The 24425-nt window shown below is 39.8% G+C and overlaps 1 protein-coding gene across 5 annotated transcripts in view; it reads left to right on the top strand.

The window, feature by feature from the left end:
* LOC122560748 (uncharacterized) overlaps window positions 1-24425 on the top strand; it is a 199647-nt gene that overhangs the window by 88664 nt on the left and 86558 nt on the right. For all 5 annotated transcript variants that reach the window (XM_043711765.2, XM_043711767.2, XM_043711771.2 and 2 more), the window contains exons 4-5: window positions 3300-3451; window positions 15550-15634. In XM_043711765.2, the coding sequence (XP_043567700.2) occupies window positions 3300-3451; window positions 15550-15634 (237 nt within the window). The remainder of the gene's footprint in view (window positions 1-3299; window positions 3452-15549; window positions 15635-24425) is intronic.

Raw genomic sequence — 24425 nt, forward strand, 5'->3', positions numbered from 1 at the left:
ATAACATTTGTCATCACTGGACTCCTGGTAACTTGAGTAACTCTTAAGGTAGACTTGTATTCTAGCCCTAAAACTGTGACCTCCAAAAAGACCTCCCCCAGGTTTGGATGTTGCTTTGTTAATATGGAAAGTTTATTGTGTGGTTGATTTTTGGTTCAATATGGTGAACTTGAGAATTTTCATTTGCTGCAGTGACTTGCAGGCTGTATCTGTGATCCATGGTATCTTCTGCCCACTCTCCACTTGTATAATGGTCCCAGTTTCCCTTCTCCTACCCTCGTTTCAGTTGAGCCTATCAATGTTACCATCACAGTTCCCATTTTAGGCCTGGAGTCCATGACTGTTGAGGTGTCAATGCCTTTGTTGACTCTACTCTCCCAATCAATCTCACCCTCCCAGGTTGAACCCAAAGTGACAATGATTTTAAACACACTCACATTTTAAGACTGTCCAGACCTCTGCCTTATCCCACCAGATCCCGCCCTTCTACATTGACTTGACCTTATGACTAACAATTCCCTTGGGTAGTGAGTACAATCAGGCTATTCCCAGACTTGAGCTGCCCATAGCTCCAGCAACAACATGGACAAACCCTAAAATAAACCCAGATTATATATGACTCATTCTCAGGACGAGCAGCAGTCCTTGCCCTCTGCAGAGTTTGCAGGATAGCTTTAATTGACAGCTGCCCATTCCCTGGACTGAACATGCAAGAAGAAGGACTTTTGCCCGAAATGTCGATTTTTCTGCTTCTTGGATGCTGCCTGACCTGCTATGCTTTTCCAGCACCACTCTAATCTAGTGCAAGAAGAATCAATTGACCGACCAGCAAGGCCCAGATTGATTTTGATTGTCTACCAGGATTTACCATGGAGCAATCCCATGACTGAAATATAGCCAATTTCAGAATATGCATTGGGCCAACCCCTGATCTAGAAATGGCCTAGCCCCTGGACTAACTGTGGCAGTATTCCCTGACTGACTGCTTTACTTTCTACACAAAAGTGACCCTCTCAGCCACAAGCTGCCTGTCTTATCTTCTGCTTCGAAGTACTATTTGAAGCACAACTTGCCTGCCTGATCCTGTCCACCTGGTGTGTTGCTGTTCTTGAGTTGGATGAAGTGATGGTCCAGGGATATATCCTACCCTGGACTGCATGGAGTTAATTCTCTTGTGTTATTCATGAGATGCAAATGCATGAATATAGGATACAACTCACCTCATGGCAAAAAATTCATCTCATTATCTAAGCAAGATGTTGCCAGGGTTGGAGGATTTGAGCTATAGGGAGAGGTTGAACAGGCTGGAGCTGTTTTCCCTCGAGGATCGGAGGCTGAGGGGTTACCCTCCCTTCAGTTACCATGTTTCCTAAACTCTGAGAACCCCAATCTGCAGCTGCTAAAATCAAATGGATTCCAGAATCTGAGGAATGGAACTTAATTTAAACATTATAACAGGGAGCCAACTTTCCACAGTGAGTTAGTGGTTGCTCCCAATTTTACTGCAGCTAAACTGGGAGTCAGATATTTTCCATTAGTTTGGGATCATCTTTCATCCTTTCATCAATTTAACCCAATTTCCCCTGAGCCACTGAGGCAGGCAGTAACAATTCTCATTTAATGCTTTGATAATGACTGTTTCTGGGCTATTAGGGTAACCCTCCATATTGTATTCTATCCTCCCACCCCCCGCCCCCAAAAAAAGCTTCCACCTTTTGTAGCATTTTCATTGAAGTACCATTCTCTATAGTGTTTCTATAGTGTTGTTAAATTTTACTTGGTTATATAATAGCCTGATTCGATTGAATGCAAATATGGAAGTGGTACTTTGGAGAGGGAAAGAATGCCGCGTGCAACCACTGTTGGATAAGTGATTTTCTGTGTCACTGGCTCTGCTGTGACACAAACATGTTTAGAAGAATTTAGAAGAATTGTTACTTAATGAAAAGGAACAGATTGAGGTGTTGATGCTTGCATTTAATTTAGTATGTTACGAAACAACAGCTACGTGTGTCAACCAATACTTATTTCAGGTAATAAAATTCAAGCTGATGGTGGAGGAAGTGAGTGCTGTGAGGTGAGAAATAGATCGATCTTTGCATCTCAGGACATCCTATTGACTTGCACATTTTAAAATCTCTGGAGTTTTATTCACCAGGTACTGCTTTAGGTGTAACTTATTGTTCTATTGTCTGCATTCAACAATTCACTGTTCATTACTTTGGAATGTGCTTCATATCATTGTAGTGTTGTACAGACAGAGTCCATTGCATTAAGTACCTGCACAATGATCTCTGTTCCATGAATTGTGACTGTAATAGCAGGAATAAATATGATGGAGACATCTTCTCAACAGTATTGTAACTTCATGAACTAGGTTGATTACAATGCTCTTATATAGACAATAATGATATTTTAATAGCAGGAATTGTAGCATGTGGAGACAGTGTAATAGGATCCAACAATGACTTACAGAACTTTTTGATGTGGGAAAGTCCTTCATGGAAAAGAAATCAGACAAAATCGGCTAAATGGTTAGGTTTTAAGGAAGATTGTAAAGGAAAGCAGTGGAAATATTTTTGGAGAGAATTCAGAAACCAGGACTTATACAGTAAAGGAATGGATACCAGTTGTAAGAAACACAGGAATGTGGATGCACAAGTATCCAGATGTGAGGAATGCAGATTTTTTGAATGGTTTTAGAACTGGAGACGTTTTGAGAGGGGTGTGCTTTGAGTGGATTTGAACACACAGTTGAGAATTTTAAACATTAAAGTGTTAGCAAATCAGGAGCCAATGCAGGTAAGCACGTGGGTGATACGTATTGATATTTAGTGTGAGTTAGGTTACAGGTAGCAGAATTTTGAATGGTATTTGCTGAAAGGAGATGAAGATAAGGATGTAACTGAGCAAATCCATGTAAGGAAATCTTCCTGTGAACAAAAATTACTAGAAATACAGCAGATCTTGCAGCATCTAAAGCATGTAATGTTTCAAATGTTTGACCTTTCACTAATTCTGATAAAACTTGCTTTTGAAGAAGAGGCTATAGTTTCACTGTGACTATTGAATTTCAAGCAAATTGCCACTGATCTTAATGCCGCTTGACTTCTCAACTAATTTGATTGCAGTCCATTGACCATTGACAGGTGAATTTCTGGAGAAATCAAACTGCATGTTAAAATGGGTAATTATTCATTTTTAATTGCATTTTGATTGAGTGATTTGCTTTTAAAATAAGGAAGTACTCAAAGTTGAAATAAGTTCCCTCATAGAAATCTCCTCTTCCCTTACAACAGCCCAGCACACTTCCGCAAGGCACCATCAATATGAATCTCTCCACTGATGTCACTGATGGTGAGAGCAAGACAGCTCAGAAGAACTCACTTTGTATTGTCACGCCCGAGAAGCACCATTTCATTCGTGCAGAAAACAAAGAGACCATAAATGGGTGAGTGAATGCTGTTTCTGACATTATAAATCACTTGTCTCCTGGGGTCGTGACTGACCTCTGCATCTTCTTGAACCTGTTGGTATGCTGGTTTCCTTCATACACTGATGACACTTGATTAGTCAAGTACCAGATTGGTCATCTTTGAATTAAATAGATCTGAATTAATGATAGAAATCATACGGTTCCTAACAGCCCTTTGTCCCATTCAGTCTGTACTGCCAAAAATACACAAAATCAGTACTAGACACTTTTGTCCCCGCACAGAGTTCATAGCCTTGAATGTTATTAAATTTCAAGTATTTTTTAAAGGTTGTGAGGTTAGCTGTGCCCCCCACCATCCCACTGTATTCCAGACTCCCATCACCCTCTGGGTGAGAAGACTTTCCTCAAGTCTCCTCTAAACCCCTAGTCTTTCACCTTAAAATTAGGGTCCCTACCCCACACCGGTTATTGATCCTTCAACAAAGGGGAAAAACAGCTTTCTACGCAACCTGTCCATGCCTCTGGTTGCCTCACATTAGAAATAGGAGCAGGAGTAGACCATCTGGCCTGGCAAGCCTTCTCTGCCATTCAGTAAGATCATGGCTGATCTGTTTTGTGGATTTAGCTCCACTTACCTGCCCACTGTCCATAACCCTTACTTCCTTTATTGTTCAAAAATCTATCTACCTTTGCCTTAAAAACATTCAGCGAGGTACCCTCAGTTGCTTCACCGGGCAGGGAATTTCACAGATTTGGGTGAAGAAGCTCCTCCTCAATTCAGTCCTAAATCTGCTCCCCCTTATTTTCAGGCTATATCCTCGCATTATAGTTTTACCTGCCGGTGGATTCAGTCTCCCTGCTTCTGGCTTATCTATTCCTTTCATAATTTTATATGCTTCAATGAGATCCCACTTCAATCTTCTAAATTCCAATGAGTATAGTCCCAACCTACTCAATCTCTCATTATAAGCCAATCCTCTCAATTCTGGAATCATCCTAGCGAACCTCCTCTGCCAGTATTTCCTTTCTCAAGTAAAGAGACCAAAATTGTACAGAGTACTCCATGTGTGGCCTCACCCTGTACAGCTGCAGCATAACCTTCCTATTTTTAAACTCCATTCCTCCTACAATGAAGGACAATATTTCATTTGCCATCATAATTACTTGCTGCACTTGCAATATATCTCGGTAAGGTTCCCACTCAACCTTTTCTGCTTCAAAAAAAAAACCCCGAGCTTATCCAGCCTCTTTTTGTACCTAAGATGTTTCGTTCCTGGCAGTATCCTGGTGAGTCTCCTCTGCACCTTCTCCAGTGCAATCACATCCTTCCTATAGTGCGGTGACCAGAATTGAACACAGTATCCCAGCTGCGGCCTAACCAAAGTTCTCTACCGTTCCAGCATAATGTCCAATTCTTATAATCTATGCTTTGACTGATAAAGGCAAGTGCTCCATATACCTGAAGTTCCTTATTAACCTGCTGCACCACCTTTGTAAACAAGCACCCCAATATCCCTCTGTTCCTCTCAGCTTCCTAGTGTCCTGTTGTTCATTGAGTACTCCTTTGTCTTGTTACTTCTCCCAAAGTTTATCACCTTGCACTTAGCGGAGTTATCTGTCAATAGTCTTACCAATAGCTGTGGTAAAATAAATACAGATTTGTGTTTACATAGTGCCTTATCATATCTCTCAGAAGCATATAAACACATTTCACATTTAATTAAAAAGTTTGAAAGGTAGCAAGTGTTCTGTTTTCTGTTGTTTTATCCTTGATGTGAAGGTTTAAATCCCTACTGCCTCTGAGACTTTTAAATGCGTAATGTTATACAATTCAACTGTAAGAATAGAGGACAAGAGAGTCCATGGTTTAGTTCACCACAGATGTCAAAACAATGAGTGATCCCATCCAGTGGGAGCCGACAGTCCACCCTCATTGCAACCAATTGCACTTTCAATTATTCTATCGTTTTTCTTTGTTTGCCTGACTCTCTGATCATTCCAGGTCTTGACCAATGTTCATGTGAAGAGCAGTTGCCCAAAAACAGCATTTGCTTGCCTTCTGGTGTCAGCTGTGGCTCAGTTATCTCTGAATCACAAGATTCTAAGTTCAAACTCCAATTTCAGGGCTTCAGCACAAGAAAATCAAAGATGGCACTGCAGTGTATTATATTGAGAGAGTTCTACAGTGTTGGAGGTACCATTTTATGGATGAGCTGTTAAACCAAGGCCTCGTCTGATGGCTCAGGTGGAAGTAAGAAAAATTCCATGGCACTATTTTGAAGATGAGCAAGGAATTATTCCCAAGTCCTGCATAAATGCACATCCATTAATCAACATCACAACTAGTTGGCATCCTTCCAAGTGCAACAGTTGACCAAAAAGCAGCCTCTGACAATTGAGAGATCAGACAAGATCTTCTGCTTATCTTTTAATGACTGAAAAGCTGATTCAACTAAGACAATGCCTGCCACAAATGTGCAGGAAGTTGTCCCATGCCGGAGGAAGATCTTGATGATACTGATTTTTTTTTATTCATTCACAGGATGAGGGCATCTCTGGCTAGGCCAGCATTTGTTGCCTATTCTTTATTGTCCAGAGGGTAATTAAGAGTCACCCACATTGTTGTGGGTCTAGAGTAACATGTAGGCCAGACCAGGTAAGGATGGCAGTTTCCTTCCCTAAAGGACCAGATGGGTTTTTCTGACAATTGACAATAGATTCATGGTTGTTGTTAGACTCTTAATTTCAGATTATTCGTTTGAAGTGCTGCCATTAGCTTTGGAACTTCTGAAATCTCATGTTATTGTGGTGGTCATGATTACCTGCCCAGAGCTGATGCTGTAATTTGCATTGTTTGCCAGCAAGGGTCTTCCGCTTGATTATTGAGGGCTTTCATGTTTCATGCCAGCATCATTGATGCAGAGCTTTGGAAATCTCATTAACGTCTTGGCATTGGCTGCCAAAGCACATTGTATATCCTTTGAAATGGAACCACCTTCCGTCCTGTGTACAGTGAGGACTCTTTCCTTGGGTTTAACCCAAAGACTGCTTCACTGATGATTGTGGTCTTTCGAAATGATGCTGACAATGTGTTGTGGAAATTGCAAAAAGCAGATTTTTCTGGTCATTATCAGATTACTGCTTGGGGGAGTACATTGAATGCAAATCAGTCGCTGGGTTTCCTTCATAACACTGAAGAAAAGTGCTTCATTGGTTGTACCTAAATGGTAATGAAAAGTGCTACATAAATGTATGTCTTTTATTAGTCTGTTCCCTTACCCTGTAGTCATGGTTTGTCTAGCAGTAGCTGTAATTAACTTCCTCTTTTTCTGCTTATTATCTCATGCATCTCTTTGTTTATTTTCTTTATGGGATGTCTGTGTCACTAGCAAGGCCAGCGTTTGTTGCCTGTCTTTGCTTGCATGAGTGACGAGTTCCTTTTTCTTACTCTGCTGTAGTAATCTGGTGTAGGTACACCCACAGTGCTGCTGAGGGGGGTAATTCAGGATTAAAGCCCAGTGACATTGAAGGAACAGTGATTTCGGTCCAATTAAGGATTGTGTATGATTTGGAGGGTAAACTGCATGTGCAGGTGTTCCAAGTGGCTGCTATTCTTGTTCTAGATGGTGGAGGTCATGGACTTTGAAATACATTGAAAGAGCATTGATAAGTTGCCCACTGGTCGGAGGTGGTCATTACCAAATCTTTGTGAATGTTACTTGGCCATTTTCAGCCTAAGCCTGAATGCTGTCCAGAAGGACATATACTCTTCAGTATCTGAGGAGTCGCAAATGGTCCTGAAATCACTGCAATCATCAACAAACAGTCCTATTGCTCGCCTTGTGATGGAGATAAATTAATTGACATGGCGGCAGAAGATACTTGGACCTATTACATCTGCTGAGGAATTCATGGAGCTGAGACAATTGGCCTCCAACAAATATAACCATTTGTGCTGGGTAGGACTCCAACTGGCAGAGAGACTTCCTGAATGCCTCAGACATTCAAATACTGCTTTGATGTCAAAAGCAATCACTTTCTCCTCAATGTTTTTAGCTCTTTTGGCCAAGTTCCCTTAGCAGAAACCAAATTGGTGGGCAGGTTATTGCTGTCAAGTGCGGTTTGGTAGCTTTTTAAATTTTATCCTCCATCACTTCATTGATGATTAACTGTAGACTGATGGGGACAAAGCACAAAATATTTATAATTTTTGCAAGGGTGCCTTTTGAGCACAACTTTATCGTGCTCAGTAACTCCTGTGTTGGGTAATGCAGGTATGTAGTAACATTACCTCTGTATCTGAGTTGGCATATAGGGTATTTGGACTTGCACAGAAACAAAAATAGAAGAATTCACCAATATTCTTGAATTTTCATCCCATTAAACTTAAAGTCACAACACACGGGGAAAGCATTAATTTCCTAAGTACAGCAGTATTGAATCAGCACAAGACATGCTTAAGTTAGCAAAAGATCTTTCTGTAATAACAGACACATAAAGCCATCACCATATTATCCATGGACCAGTGAGATCAGAGCTAATGCTTTTCCATTGCAGATTCACAGCATATTTGGCAGAGTTGGGGGTGTCAGGTCAGGGGTTTAAGAGGTTTAGGCATTTTTAAGGTAAGCATGATGCTTTTTAAATCATTTATCAGGAGTTAAACCATGTATTTTATAGGTTAAAGTTTTCTGATTGACTATTTTATTTAATTTCATTGGATCCCTCAGGTCATTGATTAAAATTGAGACTTTTTAAGGGTTCCAGTCCAAGAGGAATTCAGATAATTTACAATGAGGATTCCACTGGGTCCCTCTGTTCACCTGCTTCTGGCGTGTGGCATGTAAAGTTGCTCAGGTGATCATGATTTTGGCATGAAAATCCAACCACCAGTCTTGAACATGGATAGCATGTAAACTCACCCATAATAAAAGATTTGGTGAAGAGCAGCAGTTGATAGCTCCATGCATATGAGAGGCTTGACCTTGGAAAAGCCTGGGGGAAGTGCTTGCTGAGGAGATGCCTGCTGAATGCAGCCTGGGGAGCCGGGATTATAGCAGTATTTAGTTGCAGGGGAAGTAGCCTTGAAAACCAGTCTTGGGAGAAGTGATTGAGCAACTGTGAGGTGAGCAATCGTTGGGACAATTTGAGCTGGAGTCTTGTTGTTTGTCAACTCCTTACATGTAGAGGGGTATGTGGGCCTCCAGGCTGAGTTGGAGTTGTTGCTGGATGGAAGTCAGATTCTAATCAAAGAAGTGAAGCTGTAATTTCACTTGTGAAAGATAGAGTTTGAAGGATTTTTATGGTTCTTATTGATCACTGACATCTAGTACACTGCTGAAAAACTCATGGAATCTCTCTTGGTTGTGTTTAAATTTGGTGCACAGTTCGTTACTTATACCTGATAATTCATATATTTCTGAATGTTTGAATTAAGATAGATAGTTTAGACCTTTTGCTTTTTGTTTTTTACATAGATAATTCCGCCTATTTGTTTAAAACAGTGGAATCTTATGACATTATTCTCTCAGTATGTAGAGCTTCCAATCTTGCCCACCTTTCATTTGGCCCTTTAACTGGACTGTAAAGTGTGTCTCAGATAAATTGACGAGGGTGAAGCCAAGCAGACCTTTCCCTTTGATTCCATCATCATCTTCCACAGGTTAGTCAATGCTTCAAGACTCAGCCAGCTCCCTTAACTTAATGTTTCAGAGGCACTTTTAATGATAGGTATCAATCTCCCCTACGCAAAGTATGTTGTGTGCCCTTGTAGTGCTTCTTCCAAATGATATTCAGTGTTGAGTATTGGTTCATATGCTGAGGGTTTGCAGTAGCTGTAATCTGCTAAAAGGTTTCCTTGTCTGTGTTTGATCAGATATCAAAAGACCTCATAGGGTTCAGAATCAGTGGCTCAGGGCAGCTCCCACCTGACTGTATCCCACCGTCAGTGGAGGACTTTGCAATGTCATGGGGAAGGTTGCAGTATTGAGGTTTCGAGTGCCTACTCTGGTGTTGGTGGTCCATCCAGTTTTATTGTTTTTCAATGTTTCAGCAGCATTTTGACACAGTTGAGTTACTTGTCCTACCATTTCAGAGGGCAGTTAAGAGTCAACCATGCACCTATATGTCTGTAGACCAAAACAGGTAGCAATAGCAAATTTCCTTCCCTCGATGCATTCATGAAGTTGGGTTTTATGACAATCTGATAGTTTAATGACCACTGTTATTTAGTCTGGCTTTCAATTCCAGATGTATTACTTAATTGAATTTAAATTCTGCCAGCTGCTGTGTTGATATTTGAACTCATGCCCTAAAGTATTATTTAGAGTCTCTGGATTACTCATCAGATTACATTACCAAAACTTCCTTGTTTTCATAAGACATCTTTTGATTCAGCTACATTCAAGGCTGAAGTACCTTGAGGTTTTGTTTGCTGATTTATTCACATGAATAACTGTCTAATCTCTTCAAGTTGCCTAATATGTGTGTCGTGGAACCATAACTCTGCCTGTCTAATTCCTTTTGTAATCTCTTGATTGTTGATTATTCTTGCCACACTTCCTTAGTATCATCTGTAAACTTGACCAAGCTGCATTGATCTTTTTGAATCTGCACAGCTTCTGACCAGCAGGTATCCTGTACACAAATCCTTTGTGCCTCTTGGAGAATGTATTCAAGCACAACTGGCTCCTTGTGAAACTGCAGGAGAAAATCAGTAGCTTCAGACAGGAGAGGAGAAAATTTGTAGTAAAAGAAGGATTATAAAAACAAAGTTCCTGTGGGATTACTTTGGAAACCTGAGACATGGAATGCATCTATCCAGCAAGGGAGATGTGTTGATTTCTGGGTTAGTTTACAAGCTTTGAGTTTTAAAATCCGTTGTATTACCTAGACTCCAGTTTAGATCGCCGACACAACCAGTTTGGAGTTTGCTCTCTGGTGTTCATTCCATAGGCTCAAAATTTCTGGCAATAAAAGTTAAACTCTGTAATGTTTATCTGACATGCTTACTGTGTTTTAGTAATGGTTGTTATGCTGAACCTTTGCCAGTTGAGTGCCCGTTTATGAACCTCATAATGAGCCAGTAAACTCCTTGATGTTTGTCTGGATTGCAGAACAGTTTAAAAAAAGCTCCACAATTTAGTTCAATAGATTAAACAAATAACTTGCCAAAGATAACTGTTAAAGAGAGACATGAGATGAGGTAAATCCCAAAGAATTAGCCCATATTCAGACTGTAGTTATGTCATCCTGAGAGGTACTTTATGTAAAGTTCACACATTATCATATTGTACCCCTGTATTTTAGGTTTAATTTTATATGCTATGCTGTTTTTGTCATGTCATTTTTAAAAATTTTGTATCCCACTGCAAATTTTGTTGGAATCTTTTTGGAATCGTGTGAGATATGATGATTTAAGGACACGGTTTTCTCTGATGGTAGTCATTTCTGCAGGAACAGGGTAAAGCATCAAGATGTGGGAGAATGCACAGAGCTACCTCTCAGAAAAATGAGCTGCAACCGAGGAAGATGTGTGCAAGAGTCCAATATTTCAAGAGGAAAGGAAGGTGATATTGTCAGTACCAAAATGGAAATGAGTGGAGATGAGTGAGCCAACAAATTAGACAACATTACAAAGAAGTATCATTGAATATAGAATCCCTTCAGTAAGGAAAGTGGCCATTTGGCCGATCACATCTGCACTGTCCCTCTGAAAAGTATCCCACACAGACTCAGCACCATCCCTCCGATTCTTCTAATCCCATGTTTCCCGTGGCTAACCCACCTAACCTGCACAGCCCTGGACACTACAGGGCAAGTTAGCTTGGCCAATCTACCTAACCTGCACATCCCTGGACACTATGGGGAAATTTCCCATGGCCAATCCACCTAATGTGCACATCTTTGGACTGAAGAGCACTGACAAAAAGCAAGACACAATAGAAGATATTTATGTGTAGATTGTTTAGATCAGATGGGATTAATTAATTTGATTTAGTTTTATGTTCAATATTTGTCAACTAGATTTTGAAAGGACATGTCGACTCTCCTCATCCATGACTTGGTGATTTATTATCAGTAGACTAATGCATCTGGTCAAGTATGGGACTTGACAGTAAACAAATTACTGCCAATGCATTTTGTACACTGGTGGGGGTAATAGATGCTGAAAAACCATCCCATGGCCTCAATGAAGAAGTGAAATCAAATGAAATAAATGCCTTTTTTAATGTTTTGCTCAGCTGAGCCTAATGCCTGACTGCAAAAAAATCTACAATATGATGTATATTCTTTCCCTATGATCATGCACCACCTCACTTTTCTGATTCCAAAGAATTTTAAGTGCAGATTTGCAGTGATCTAACATTAATGCACATGGTTAACTAATTACAGTCAAGCAAGTGAACAATATGAGTGCAGATGGATTTCTCATTGCTTGTCTCGCTAAGGCTACCGTACCCTTCGTAGACATTACCTTTTTGGGATATCGGGAGCAACATGGGAATAATTGTAGCCACTGATAACCTCTCTAAACTTACATATCAGTTTATCAAGTCAAACTGCCATTCCCAGTTGTGAGGTCACTTTGGAGCCATTTTTCTTCCTCTGAAACCTCACCTGTGTCCCCTTTTCAAGAGAAGTGAGTAAGTTAGTAAGCAGTTTCATGAGTAAGCAGACCTGAAACAAAACCAAGTATGAATGAATTTGTGTTCGGGTTGTGAAACTCCTGCTGGGATTTTAAAATGGGAAAAATTCTGCTGGGAATTTCAACAAGGAAGATTTCATGCTAGAACTTGGCAAAGTGTGGAAGGAGAACCAGAAAATAGCAGAATGGAGATCAGAGGACCAAGGTATAAACAGCAGTAAATTATGAAATATCCCAATATGTGCAAGGCATAAGTTTTTTTATTCATGCAGGAGATGTAAGCCTTGCTGGCTGGAGCAGTAATCATTGTGTTCATGAAAATAATGAAAGTGAGGAAGGAAGTATAAATTATATGTATGTCAACTTCACAGTGTAAATAATCAAGTTGATTATTTGATTAGGCATAAATTGTTACATGAAATTATGATGTAGTCACAATAAAAAGGCATGGCATAATCAAGGAATGAATTTTAAACATCACTGGTTATCAAACTTTCAGGAATGATGAAGAAAGGAAAAAAGGAGGGGGCATGGTAATATTTTTGAATGATGTACCAGATGGATATTCATAGCTCTGTGAAAGTGGAGTCGCAGGTAGATAGCATAGTGAAGAAGTCGTTTAGTATGCTTTCCTTTATTGGTCAGAGTATTGAGTACAGGAGTTGGGAGGTCATGTTGTGGCTGTACAGGACATTGGTTAGGCCACTGTTGGAATATTGCGTGGTCTCTTTCTTATCGAAAAGATGTTGTGTAACTTGAAAGGGTTCAGAAAAGATTTACAAGGATGGTGCCAGGGTTGAAGGATTTGAGTTATAGCGAGAGGTTGAATTGGTAAGGGCTGTTTTCCATGGAGCGTCAGAGGTTGAAGGGTGAACTGAAAGAGGTTTATAAAAGATATAAAAGAAACGTAAGGGGCAACTTTTTCACTCAGAGGGTGGTACGTGTATGGAATGACGAGACGAAATGGTGGAGGCTGGTACATTTGCAACATTGAAAAGGCATCCGCATGGGTATATGAATAGGAAGGGTTTGGAGGGATATGAGCCAGCTGCTGGCAGTTAGGACGAGATTGGGTTGGGATATCTGGTCGGCTTGGACGAGTTAGACCGAAGTGTCTGTTTCCATGCTGTACATCTCTATGACTCTGAATATATTTGAGTTTACGAGCAGAGGAGGAGCTGTGCATTGCTGGAAAGTTCTTCTAAAGATGCCAATGAGTGGGCAGAAATCCATAAGCAGATTTCAAAGATGTGTACCAAAAGTAAAACAAGAACATCAGACTTCAATTAATCTGATATGAAGTGGAGAAAATATATTGCTAAAGATAGGAAAGGAGAAGAATTTCTGATATATGGATATGAGAACTCAATAAGTAACTAATAAATATGTCTCCATTCCAATAAGGTAGGAGACAGTATTTAATCTAGTTCTGAGGAATAAAGTAGGACAAGTGGAGTGTGTTACAGGATGAGATCATCCATTTGAGAATGACAACAACATAATTCAGCTTAAAATGATTTTAGAAAAGAGTTCAGAAATATCAATGATAAAATTGCTCAATTGGGTAAAGATAAATATCTCTGATTTAAGAAGGGGCCTACCATAGTACGCTGATAAAGGTCATTGTGTGTTAAATCAGACAGAACAATGGAGAATATTCAAAGGAGAGATAATTCAAGTGCAAATTTAACATATATTCTTTTGAAGGGGAAAGATCGAGCATTCAAAGTTAATGTTCTCTGGATAACAGTGGAAATAAAATTTAAAATAAAACGTAAAAAGGAAGTTTATGACAAATGTCAAGCATGATTCAGTTCATTGCAGAAGCATTGAAAGTACAAGAGAGCTGAGAAATTAATAGCGGAGGCAGAGAGGTTATTAGAAAAGATGAATAGGTATTGTTAAATTGAACCTTAAAACATTTCATTGCATGTAGGAGATAATTCAGAGAGGGCAGTTTTCTGTTCAGGCAGCAGGTTAAATGGCCAGAGAGTGCTGGTGTGTTAATAAACCAATAGGAATCCTGTCAGGCTTCCAGACTGAAAGCAAGAGGACGTTCAGATTGAGAGGCTGAGCAGTAAATACTTTAAAATACTGAGGGATGGTAACTGCTTTCTTCCCTAAGTAAAAGGCTATTCCTTTTTTTTGTTTTAAGAATGTGCTTTTATTATTATAGATGCAATTTTCAATACTTTGGACATCATTTTTGCTACTTTTGCAGGGTTTTTTTTGCTTTATTCTGGATTTAGCAGCTGTGAATCTTTTTTCAGCAGCATGGGAGCCATTTACTCAGTTTTATCTCAGATCTCTGATGAGGAATTAGAAAAACTGGAGAATTAAGAGGGGGCGGGTGGTGGGCATTCTGATCTCATTCTGCTTCTTTCAGCTTTTATCTAATTCTCCTCCCACATTTCGCCAACTCCTAGCATGAAATCTTCCAGATTAAAAATCCCAGTAGAATGTTTCCCATCTTAAATCTATGACTTTAGCTTTATAGTCCAGATTTGTTAGTTGAATGTAGATTCCAAAGGCTGCAGAGCAGGAATTCTTCAGAACACTACTGTGAACACATAATTAACATTATCACTGCACCAGCATTTTCCTGATTGATATGAAATGTTAACTAAGTGGTATTAATGCTGGACTATTAGGGAACATCTCCGAGATACCCGCACCAATCAACCAAATCGCCCAGTGGCTCAACATTTCAACTCCCCCTCCCACTCTGCCGAGGATATGGAGGTGCTAGGCCTCCTCCACCGCCGCTCCCTCACCACCAGACGCCTGGAGGAAGAACGCCTCATCTTCCGCCTCGGAACACTTCAACCCCAGGGCATCAATGTGGATTTCAACAGTTTCCTCATTTCCCCTTCCCCCACCTCATCCTAGCTTCTAACCTCCAGCAACTCGATCCCCTGACCTGTCCGGACTTGTCCGACCTGCCCAGTTCCTTTTCCACCTATCCACTCCACCCTCTCCTCCCTGACCTATCACCTTCATCTCCTTCCCCACTGACCTATTGTACTCTATGCCACTCTCTCCCCACCCCCTCCCCCACCCTCCTCTAGCTTATCTCTCCACGCTTCAGGCTCTCTGCCTTTATTCCTGATGAAGGGCTTTTGCCTGAAACGTCGATTTTGCCTGTCCTCGGATGCTGCCTGAATTGCTGTGCTCTTCCAGCACCACTGATCCAGAATCTGGTTTCCAGCATCTGCAGTCATTGTTTTTACCTCAATAAAATGCTAACCCAGCCAAAACCCGCATCCTGTGAATGTATGAATAAAGACAATTCTCCCTTTACAGATGCTGCCAGACCTGCAGGTTATTTCCAGCAATTTCTGTTTTTATTTCAGATTTTGAATGTCTGCACTATTTTGATTTGAAACAGCTGCTGACTCCTGTGAATAAATCTCCTTGAGACCATTGACCTTATTGCCACTTGAAATTCTGATCTTTTTCTTCTCAGCTGGTTTGAAATGCTGATTGTGTATCCACGCACGAACAAACAAAATATGAAAAAGAAAAGGAAAGTGGAACCCGCCACACCACAGGTAAATAAAATGTGGGAAGGCAATGCGTAAATAAGCAAAATCAAATGATGTGAGATATGCATGGTATTGGGTTGAATTTAACATGATCATCAGTGGTACCTAACATTAATTAATTATGTTTAAAAATGGTCTTCAGTTACACTAAAGACTAATTTTCAATAAGAATTAAGTTTGTTCTGAAGAAAGGTCAACAGACCCAAAATGTTAACACTGCTTTCTCTCCACAGATACTGCCAGGCCTGTTGAGTTTCTGTAGATACTTCGGTTTTTGTTTCATGAGCTGTGTGGGGCTGGGTTGCCTAAAAGAAAGGATGAATGTAAAATATAACACATGAATTCAGAACATTTTAAAAAGCTTCCCAATCAATCCCTTGCACTTGCAATATGGTCACTGTAATCTAAGGTGAAGTGGCAACCAATTCACCTTAGTACAACCCAGCAAATACCCATGAGATAACTGTCCAATTGAATGTTTTATTGGTTTTGGTTGAACAGTCAATGTTGACCACAATAAAAGGAAAATTCCCATCAGGGATAAGAGCCCTAAAAATGCAGGTTGTATGAGTAAGCAGAGAAGCAGAAAGTCATAATATTCATTTCCTTCATTCTCTCTGTCTTTATTGATGGAACTGCTACTTCCTGTGGTATGGTTTTACCACCAATGGCATTCTGCCAATTTGCTTTTCCTAATGTGAGCTGAGGCAGTGAATGGCAATATATGTTTAACATGCCCTTTCCAACAGTTTTCACCAGTAGCAAACAGGAGTCTGAACTATAGCTATTTTTTCTCTTTCCTAGTATAGCAGCACGAAAGTCCTCCCTATCCCAGCATTTGTTAAAACCACTTAGATCACAGTGCAATAATGAAACTAGTACCGTTTGAAATGTGTGGTTAAATATATCACTGAAACTTGCATTTATATTTATAGTATCTGAAAATCTTGCAGACAGTTTTCAATGGGATCTTTGTATCTTATTTATTTATTTCTTATGCATGTCTGCTTGTTGTGTGCCATACTATGCAGTCAGCTCTGATTTGTGTAAATTCAGTTTGTTTGCTGTCAACTTTGAATGAGGCACAACAGATTTAATAGTGTATATCATTGTTGCTTTTTGATGTGAGCAAAGTAAGTTTTATTTCTTAAATATGATCAGCATCAGGTTCCTGGAGATTATTTCAACCTGCTTGACCTTTATTGAGAGAGTTGACCTTTGAGAGGCCAAACAGATTGAATTTCTGCTAGGCCAAGTCTCCTTGGAGACCCTTGCACTGGTTTGGCTCTGACACTTGAAAGAACAATGCTGCACAAGACCATTAATGTATGAGAAGAGGAAATGCTGAGGTATGGGGGAAGGCTTTATTTATATCACAGAATATTGATATTCTCATTTCTGTCAGTAGATTATGGATTTGAGTCTCAATTCAGACATTTGAGCATATAAATCTAAGCTGAACTCCATTGGACTACTGAGGGAAATACTGTTTTTCAGATGAGCTGTTACGCCATCTTGTCTGATATTTTGGATGGATGTAAAAGATCCCGAGGCATTGTGAAGTTCTCCCTGATGCATTGTCCAGTCTGTATCTGGACATTATCACTGTGCCTTTTGTGGAGCCTGCCTGTCTGTAAATTGGCTGCTCTATTTCCCATGTTACACTGTAAAATTGAGACTGTGAAACACTTTAGGATTCCTGAGATTATGCAAAATGTTGTGTAACTGCAAGTTCGTACTTTTAAAACAGGTGTTCTGGCCTATCCGCTTTCTCACAACAATAAATTTTGTTTCTTTGGGATTTGAATCGCTGTCATGGATTGTATTTGGTTCACTTACAGTTTTGATGAACTGATATGTATCTCATATGTATGTATCTCAGGGTCTATTCAAGAAAACAAAATGTAACTTGAGAATATCAGTTGCAGATGATGAATGTCAAATTGAATATCTCTCTTCATTGACGTGCTAGTTATGTCTGTATGAGTTTTTGTTGTAGATGATGCCTGTGATCCCTGCAGTGATCAGTGCTGATCTGCTGCACCAGTTACCGCTACTTTTCTGCTTTGTTAATGCTGATATGTTTCGTGTCAGTCATCCTGTTGCCAGGATTGGTAATGCAAATAAGTTGTGTTGCCAGGGCTGAATCAGCCTTGCCAATGACTTTGAGAACTGTAGCTCATACAGTCCAGAAATAATAATCTGATTTGGCACGGTGTGGCTTGTTACATTTTCAAACAGAAAGAAACTTAAGAGTAATGTTGGGACAAACGGTGCTCCATAGTTTGATATTCTGCCAATACTTGTCATATAAGTTCATAAATGAAGAATGTTTACTTGAGTGAAATACTAGAGGGGGTGGGCTAGCATGCCTGGTAAAGATTCCCAGCAAGAGTCAGGACCTTGCTACGGAGGAGATCACAACCTTAACAGGGGTGAGCTGGGCAGGGAAGAGGTTTGGAAAATCTTAGACAAAATTACTGTAACTAGTGTTGAGTGGTACAGCTGAGTTTGAATAAAGGATTTTGGAAGAGGGAAAAATAGTATCATTAGATCACTGTTGTTTAAAATCTGATATTAATTATTTTACAATAAACAGCCAGGCAAAATCTTGTTACTTTTTTATAAAGGCACTTTGCAGCAAGAACTACTCTCCTTTGGCCAAGAATACTGCACACCCACTTTAAAGCATATTGACCTGAACTATGATTATCTAACTTGGCAAAGATCAAGGGTGAACGATTGGGTTTTCAGTTTGTTTGGCACAGTACCATATTTCAGAGTACATTGTTATGAGATGAAAAAGCTATTGCAATTTGAAATGTGCTTCAGGATTTTAACTTGAAATACTACGCCTCATGTGAACCATGGACATCTGCAGGAGGAATTCCAGGCTGTTCACTGATGAAATGGTGGAAAATGGTACCATATTGGTCATAATACTGGAGCGGTAATCGAAAGGTAATCCAATGATCCAGAGGCATGAGATCAAATCCTACCACAGCTGCTGGAGAGATTTTAATTCAATTACTGAGTAAACCTAGAACAAAAATGTTAACTTAGTTAACAGAGATGATAAGATTACAGATTGTTCTAAAATACATCTGCTTCACCAATGTTCTTCAAAGAGGAAAAATGCTGTCCTTACCAGGTTTGGTCTACATGTAACTTCAGACTAACAGTAATGTACTTGATTCTTAGCTGCTTTTGAAATGGCTAAGTAATTCACTTGGTTGTATCAAACCATGACAGAAAAGTTCAGCCAGATGGCAACTACCTAGGACCCTTAAAAGACAAAAACATATCCTGCTTATTTAACCCTGAATGTCTTCCATATTAACATCTATGACTGACTTGTGCAAAATTGTAAAAGGTGTCTAAGAGGCTGGTCAAACAATACCTAACATAGTTACATGAACCAAATCATATCTTGTAGGCAATATCATAGACTCTTCCTTCACTAAGTCTGGGAATGTCCTGTCACACAGACAGGAAAGTGCAGCACTATGGTTTACAGTCAGTAAGGAATGGGAGTGGTCTGGGAGTCCTCTACATTGATTCTGTTCTCATGACATCTAATGGGATCATATCAGACATGGCCAACAAATCCTCCTGATTACATGTACTGCCCTCCATGTTTCATGTTGACCATCAGTTGGAAGACACAAGAGAACATACTGTAATCTGAATGGGAAATTTCACTGTTCATTGTCAAGAGTAACTCAGAGGCACTAATACAAACTGAACATGCTGAGCCCTGAAGGACATAACTGGCAGATTGAACCGTGGAAGGTGATGAGAAAACCAACATGAGGAGGAAAATAAATCTAGTTGACCTTGTCCTCACTCATCTATCTGCTGCAGATGCATTTGTTCATGGTGTTATTGGGAGGAGTGACCAAAGTTATTTTGGATGGAAAGAACTGTCTTCACATTGGGATTTAATGTCTCTGGATCATTAGTTGGAGTCTTTGGATTACTAATTCAGTAACATTCCATTATGGTACTGTACTCCATTGTGTTTGTGAAACTGCCATTGTGCTAATTAGAATAGATTTAGAGTAGAACTGTCAGCTTGAAAATCCTCATTCATGAGGTGATGTGGGCAGAGTTATAATTCGCTACAGACTGTAAACTAATGGCTTCATATATTGTACACTCTACCATTGTCATGAATCTAGAAGACAAACCCTGATTCAGTGAGTGCCCTTAACCTGAAGGAAACATTTGTTCACGACTGGCTTTTAGGTGCTCCAGCAACACCCAAGAAGCTCAACACTACCCAGATCTAAACAGTCCACTTAATCGGTACCTGATCCTCTACTTTATATATTCAATCCCTCCATACCAGTGCACAGTGGTAGCAGTGCTCTCCTTCAACAGCACCTTTCAAACCTGTGACCTCTACCACCTAGAAGATCAAGTGCAGCAGATGGTCTCCAATATTTGAATAAGAATTTAAAAAAAAAATAGTTTTGCAAAATGCCAGGAAATTTCATTTAATGTCCTTTTCCTGAACTGTAGTACTGATAGCCACAGAGTGTGTGTTTAAACAATAGCAGGAATTACCACATAAGCACTTGGTATTTTTAGAATATAAAGGCAGTAAAATAATTTTTTTGTTTTTGTTATAATAGAATCACATGGTTGTTACCTGAAAATAGCAGCCAGGTTTGTCAGTTAATATACTTATTTGGTTGCAGTCCATATTCTACTGTAAACTGGATGAAGTATTTTCCCAGGACTGAGTTTTCACCCAGTATAGTTACAGAATATTTTAACATGCTTTGGTCTGATCCACGAGAGACACAGCACTGTTTAAAATTAAAATGGATTTTGAGTATTGCATGTATATTGTCAATGATTCTTGTTCCCATCAGCAATCCTTTGTCGGTGTGACACTATGGTTAGGGTTTTGACATGATTGATCATGGCAATAAACCCTTATACAATGTGTAGCTGTTTCTTGGAATATCTTAATTCATTGTAAAACAAGCATTTTATCATTGAAATTGTAGTGATTACATGCAAGCATAAAAGACAGTTTGTAATCAACAAAAATCCATATGTAGCAATGAGTTGAATAAGCAGTTAATTAGCTTTTGGTTGAAGGAAACATTTTGGCCAAGATTGTTGGAAAATACTTTTTTTTGCCTCTGAGCAAGTTGTTCAAATCTAGGTTTATTGTCTTTTGTGAAGGACAATACAGCAATTCCTCTGTATTCCATTGTAGTCTGCTGAAGTTCTGAATTCACAAACTTCTCACTCAGAAATGAGGGCCCTTGTGATGCAGTGGTCGTGTCCCTTCTTTTGGGTCAGGGAGCTGTGTACCAGGGGTGTGTGGTAACAGCTCCTAACAAGTTGATTTGAAACATACCTAAGTCAGAGATGGGTTCTGTCAACTAAGGCAAACACACTGATTGATAGTTTGGTGCACTTCATATCATGACTACTCTTGGTTAAATTAGATTAGATACCCTACGTGTGGAGATAGGCCCTTCTGCCTAACAAGTCCCACACCGACCCGCCGAAGAGTAAACTACCCAGACCCATTTCTCTCTGACTAATGCACCTAACATAATGGGCAATTTCGCACGACCAATTCACCTGACCTGCACATCTTTGGATTAGGGTGGAAACCCATGCAGATGCGGGGAGAATGTGAAAACTCCACACAGCCCAAGGCTGGAATTGAACCAGGGTCCCTGGCGCTGTGAGGCAGCAGTGCTAACCACTGAGCCACTATGCCACCTTGGATTAATCTGACTGCTTGTTTAATCCCTGGAGCCCTGCTGCTTTAACAACAATCTGATTGTTGACTAGCAGTCTCCGAGCCTTGGCATTGTGGCAAAACAACTTGTAGTTTATCTGAATTGTTTTAGGAAATCAATTTTCTTGACATCAGTTGACACAGACTTTGAACTCCCCTTCTTATCTTAATGACAGTGGACAGGCTTGCTTGTATGGTAGGTCCAATCAAAGGGCAGCAACCTTGGCGACTCAGCACTAGGTAAGGTGGAGAACACTGAGGTAGGCAAGAGTCTTTTGGGTACTCCATTTAAATAAATTAAAAAATAAAAGAAAAATAGGGGACAGAAAGTTTGGGGGAAATCCCTTTGTGGATGTTGGGGGCCACTGGGGGCCTGACTTTCCTGCCTGTGACTGTGGGATCTCTCACCTTGTTGACCCCTTGGGCTGCCATTTCGATTACGTTGGTGACCTCCCCATGCAGGAAGGCACAACATGCTTCAGAATTTATCAGAACTCCATCTGGCCCAGCCCCACACATGTCTGTGCACACACACCTGCATCGGCATAGTAGCGTGCTTCCTGAAGGCTGGTAGAGTGGCCTTCAGGTAGTCAATATTGCGTGGGGAGGGAGGGTGGTATCCTGCCCATTGAGTCTATGCTGACTCTTTGTAAAACAGCCCAGTCAATACCATTCCCCAACTCTGTCTCCATAACTCTGCAAGTCCCCTCAAGTGCCGAACCAATTTTCTTTAGAACTTGTGGATTGTTTCCATGTCTAGTAGTCTTATAAGCAATGAGGCCCAAATCACTGTTATACCCTTTTGTAAAATTCTTCTCTCTCACAAGCCACACCTCTCTCCGAGTGTCTCTGTCCAAAACTGAAACTTGTATCATTTGGTTCGTGTACATTTTGCTAATGGATACAGCCTTTATTTGCCTTATTTAAATCTATTATAGTCTTGTATTCCTTTACCATATCCTCCCAGAACTTGGTTTGCTCTAAGGAGAATAACAGCAGCTTCTCCAATTTAACTTTGTTGTCAAATTCCCTCATCTCTGGACCATTCCAGTAAATCTCTTTTGTACCATCTGAAGGACCTTCACACTTTCTATCATTTGAGAAAAGAGGGAGACAGAAGGTTCGACACTGTCATTGGGAAATAATTGAATCCATTATTAAGGATTTGGAGGTGCTGGTGTTGGACTGGGGGGTAAAAAGTTAAAAATCCCTTTTTTAGATTAGATTCGGTCTGAACATTGGGACATGGACAGCCTCACACAGGGCACCTCACACCTTCAATGCATTATCTGTGCTGACAAGGCATCTATTGTTAAAGTTCACTTGAGAATGTAACTTTAAAAAAGTTCTGGGATTTACATATGAAAGAACTGAAACCAACATGGCCATTCTAAAAGATGAGAGACTTAACAAACAATGCAGGTCTTTTTCAATATATAATTTCAGTTACATCACACTGTAAACTTTTGCTATAAATTCTGTGTTTTATGATCTTATACTCCACAACCACCTGATGAAAGAGCAGCACTCCGAAAGCTAGTGCTTCCAAATAAACCTGTTGGACTATAACCTGGTGTTGCATTATTAAGGAGGTATCAAAAAGACATTTAAAAAATAGTATTAGTCAACCGCTGTGCAAGAGAAATCGTGTTGACTAATTTATGAGTAGATGTGAAAGCAGGGTGAACAAAAGGGACCAGTAAATATAATGGCATTTGGAAGTTCAAAGGTATTCAGTATAAAGTGTCACAGAAAGATAAGAGCTTATAGCATTAGGGATAGTATATTAAAATGGAGAGAGGATTGTCCAACTGTAATAATGGAATTCCATAAGGATCACTGCTGGGGTGTCAAGGTTTATGATCTACATCAATAAATTCGATGGTGATCTACTACATTATAGCCAAATTTGCTGATGCTGTGAAGATAGGTAGGAAGGGTAGCCACATTTATGATGAGGAACCAAAAAGTCTGCAAACATAGGTTAAACTTTGGTTAAAAACTTTGGTACTGGGGCATAAAGCAGAAAAACGTGTTCACTATAGCAGCAAGAACAGATAAGCAGAGTGTTATTTCAATGAACAGAGACTACAGAAAGCTGTGGTACAAAAGCGAGCATCTGGTGCAGGAAGTAATTAGGAAGCAAATGGAATGTTGCCTTTAGTGCAAACCATGATAAATGTTAAAGTAGGAAAATCTTACTATACTTGTACAGGCTTTAGTCATACAGAATTTAGAGCACTGTGTACAGTTTTGGTTTCCCCTTACATAAGGAGAGATATCCTTGCATTGTAAACAAGTCAGGAAAAGTTCATTAAGCTGGTTTCTGGGACAGAAGATTGTCTTATGAAGACAGGTTGAGCAGTTGGAGCTATATTTATTGGAACTTAGGGGTGATCTTATGAAGAGAGAAGATTCTGAGGTACATACTGAAAGCATATTTTCCCTTGTGGGGAATCTGGAAAATAAGGAGGGTTCAATTTAAGATGCAAATGAGGAGAAATTTCTTCTCTTTCAAATCATTGAATTTTCTTCCAAAGAGATCTGCAGTGGTTGGGTATATTTAAGGCAGAGTCGATTTTTGATCTCCAATGGAAGTATCAGCTATTTTGTGCAGGATAAGAAAGTGGAGTTGGGGCCATAATGAGGTCAGCCATAATGTGATTGAATTGCAAAATGTTGGAGCAGTCTTGATGGGCTGAATGGCTTACTCTGATATTATGATGTTCTTTTAAAATCTGGTGGACAGAGCTGGAGAAGTACTCTTGTTATGACTTCTGTAAATTTTCAGCACACCTTTCCTATTTTTATACTTAATATCTCTTTTGAGCCCAAGATACCAATTGCTTTTCTAATTATTTTCTTGGCCTCCTTCCCAGATATGAACATGTGAAGTCCTGTGTCCCTACACAATCTTTAGAACTGTGCTGACCTAAGTCCATAGCACCTCTTGCTATCCTGTCCACTAATATTTATCTTTTCAGGCTTCTCTGTATTAAATTTAATCTATTTGTCTTTTTATTTTGT

Source organism: Chiloscyllium plagiosum, unplaced genomic scaffold (assembly GCF_037043375.1).
Source record: "Chiloscyllium plagiosum isolate Xiang-an unplaced genomic scaffold, Cpla_swu_hap1 HiC_scaffold_20, whole genome shotgun sequence".
Lineage (NCBI taxonomy): Eukaryota > Metazoa > Chordata > Chondrichthyes > Orectolobiformes > Hemiscylliidae > Chiloscyllium > Chiloscyllium plagiosum.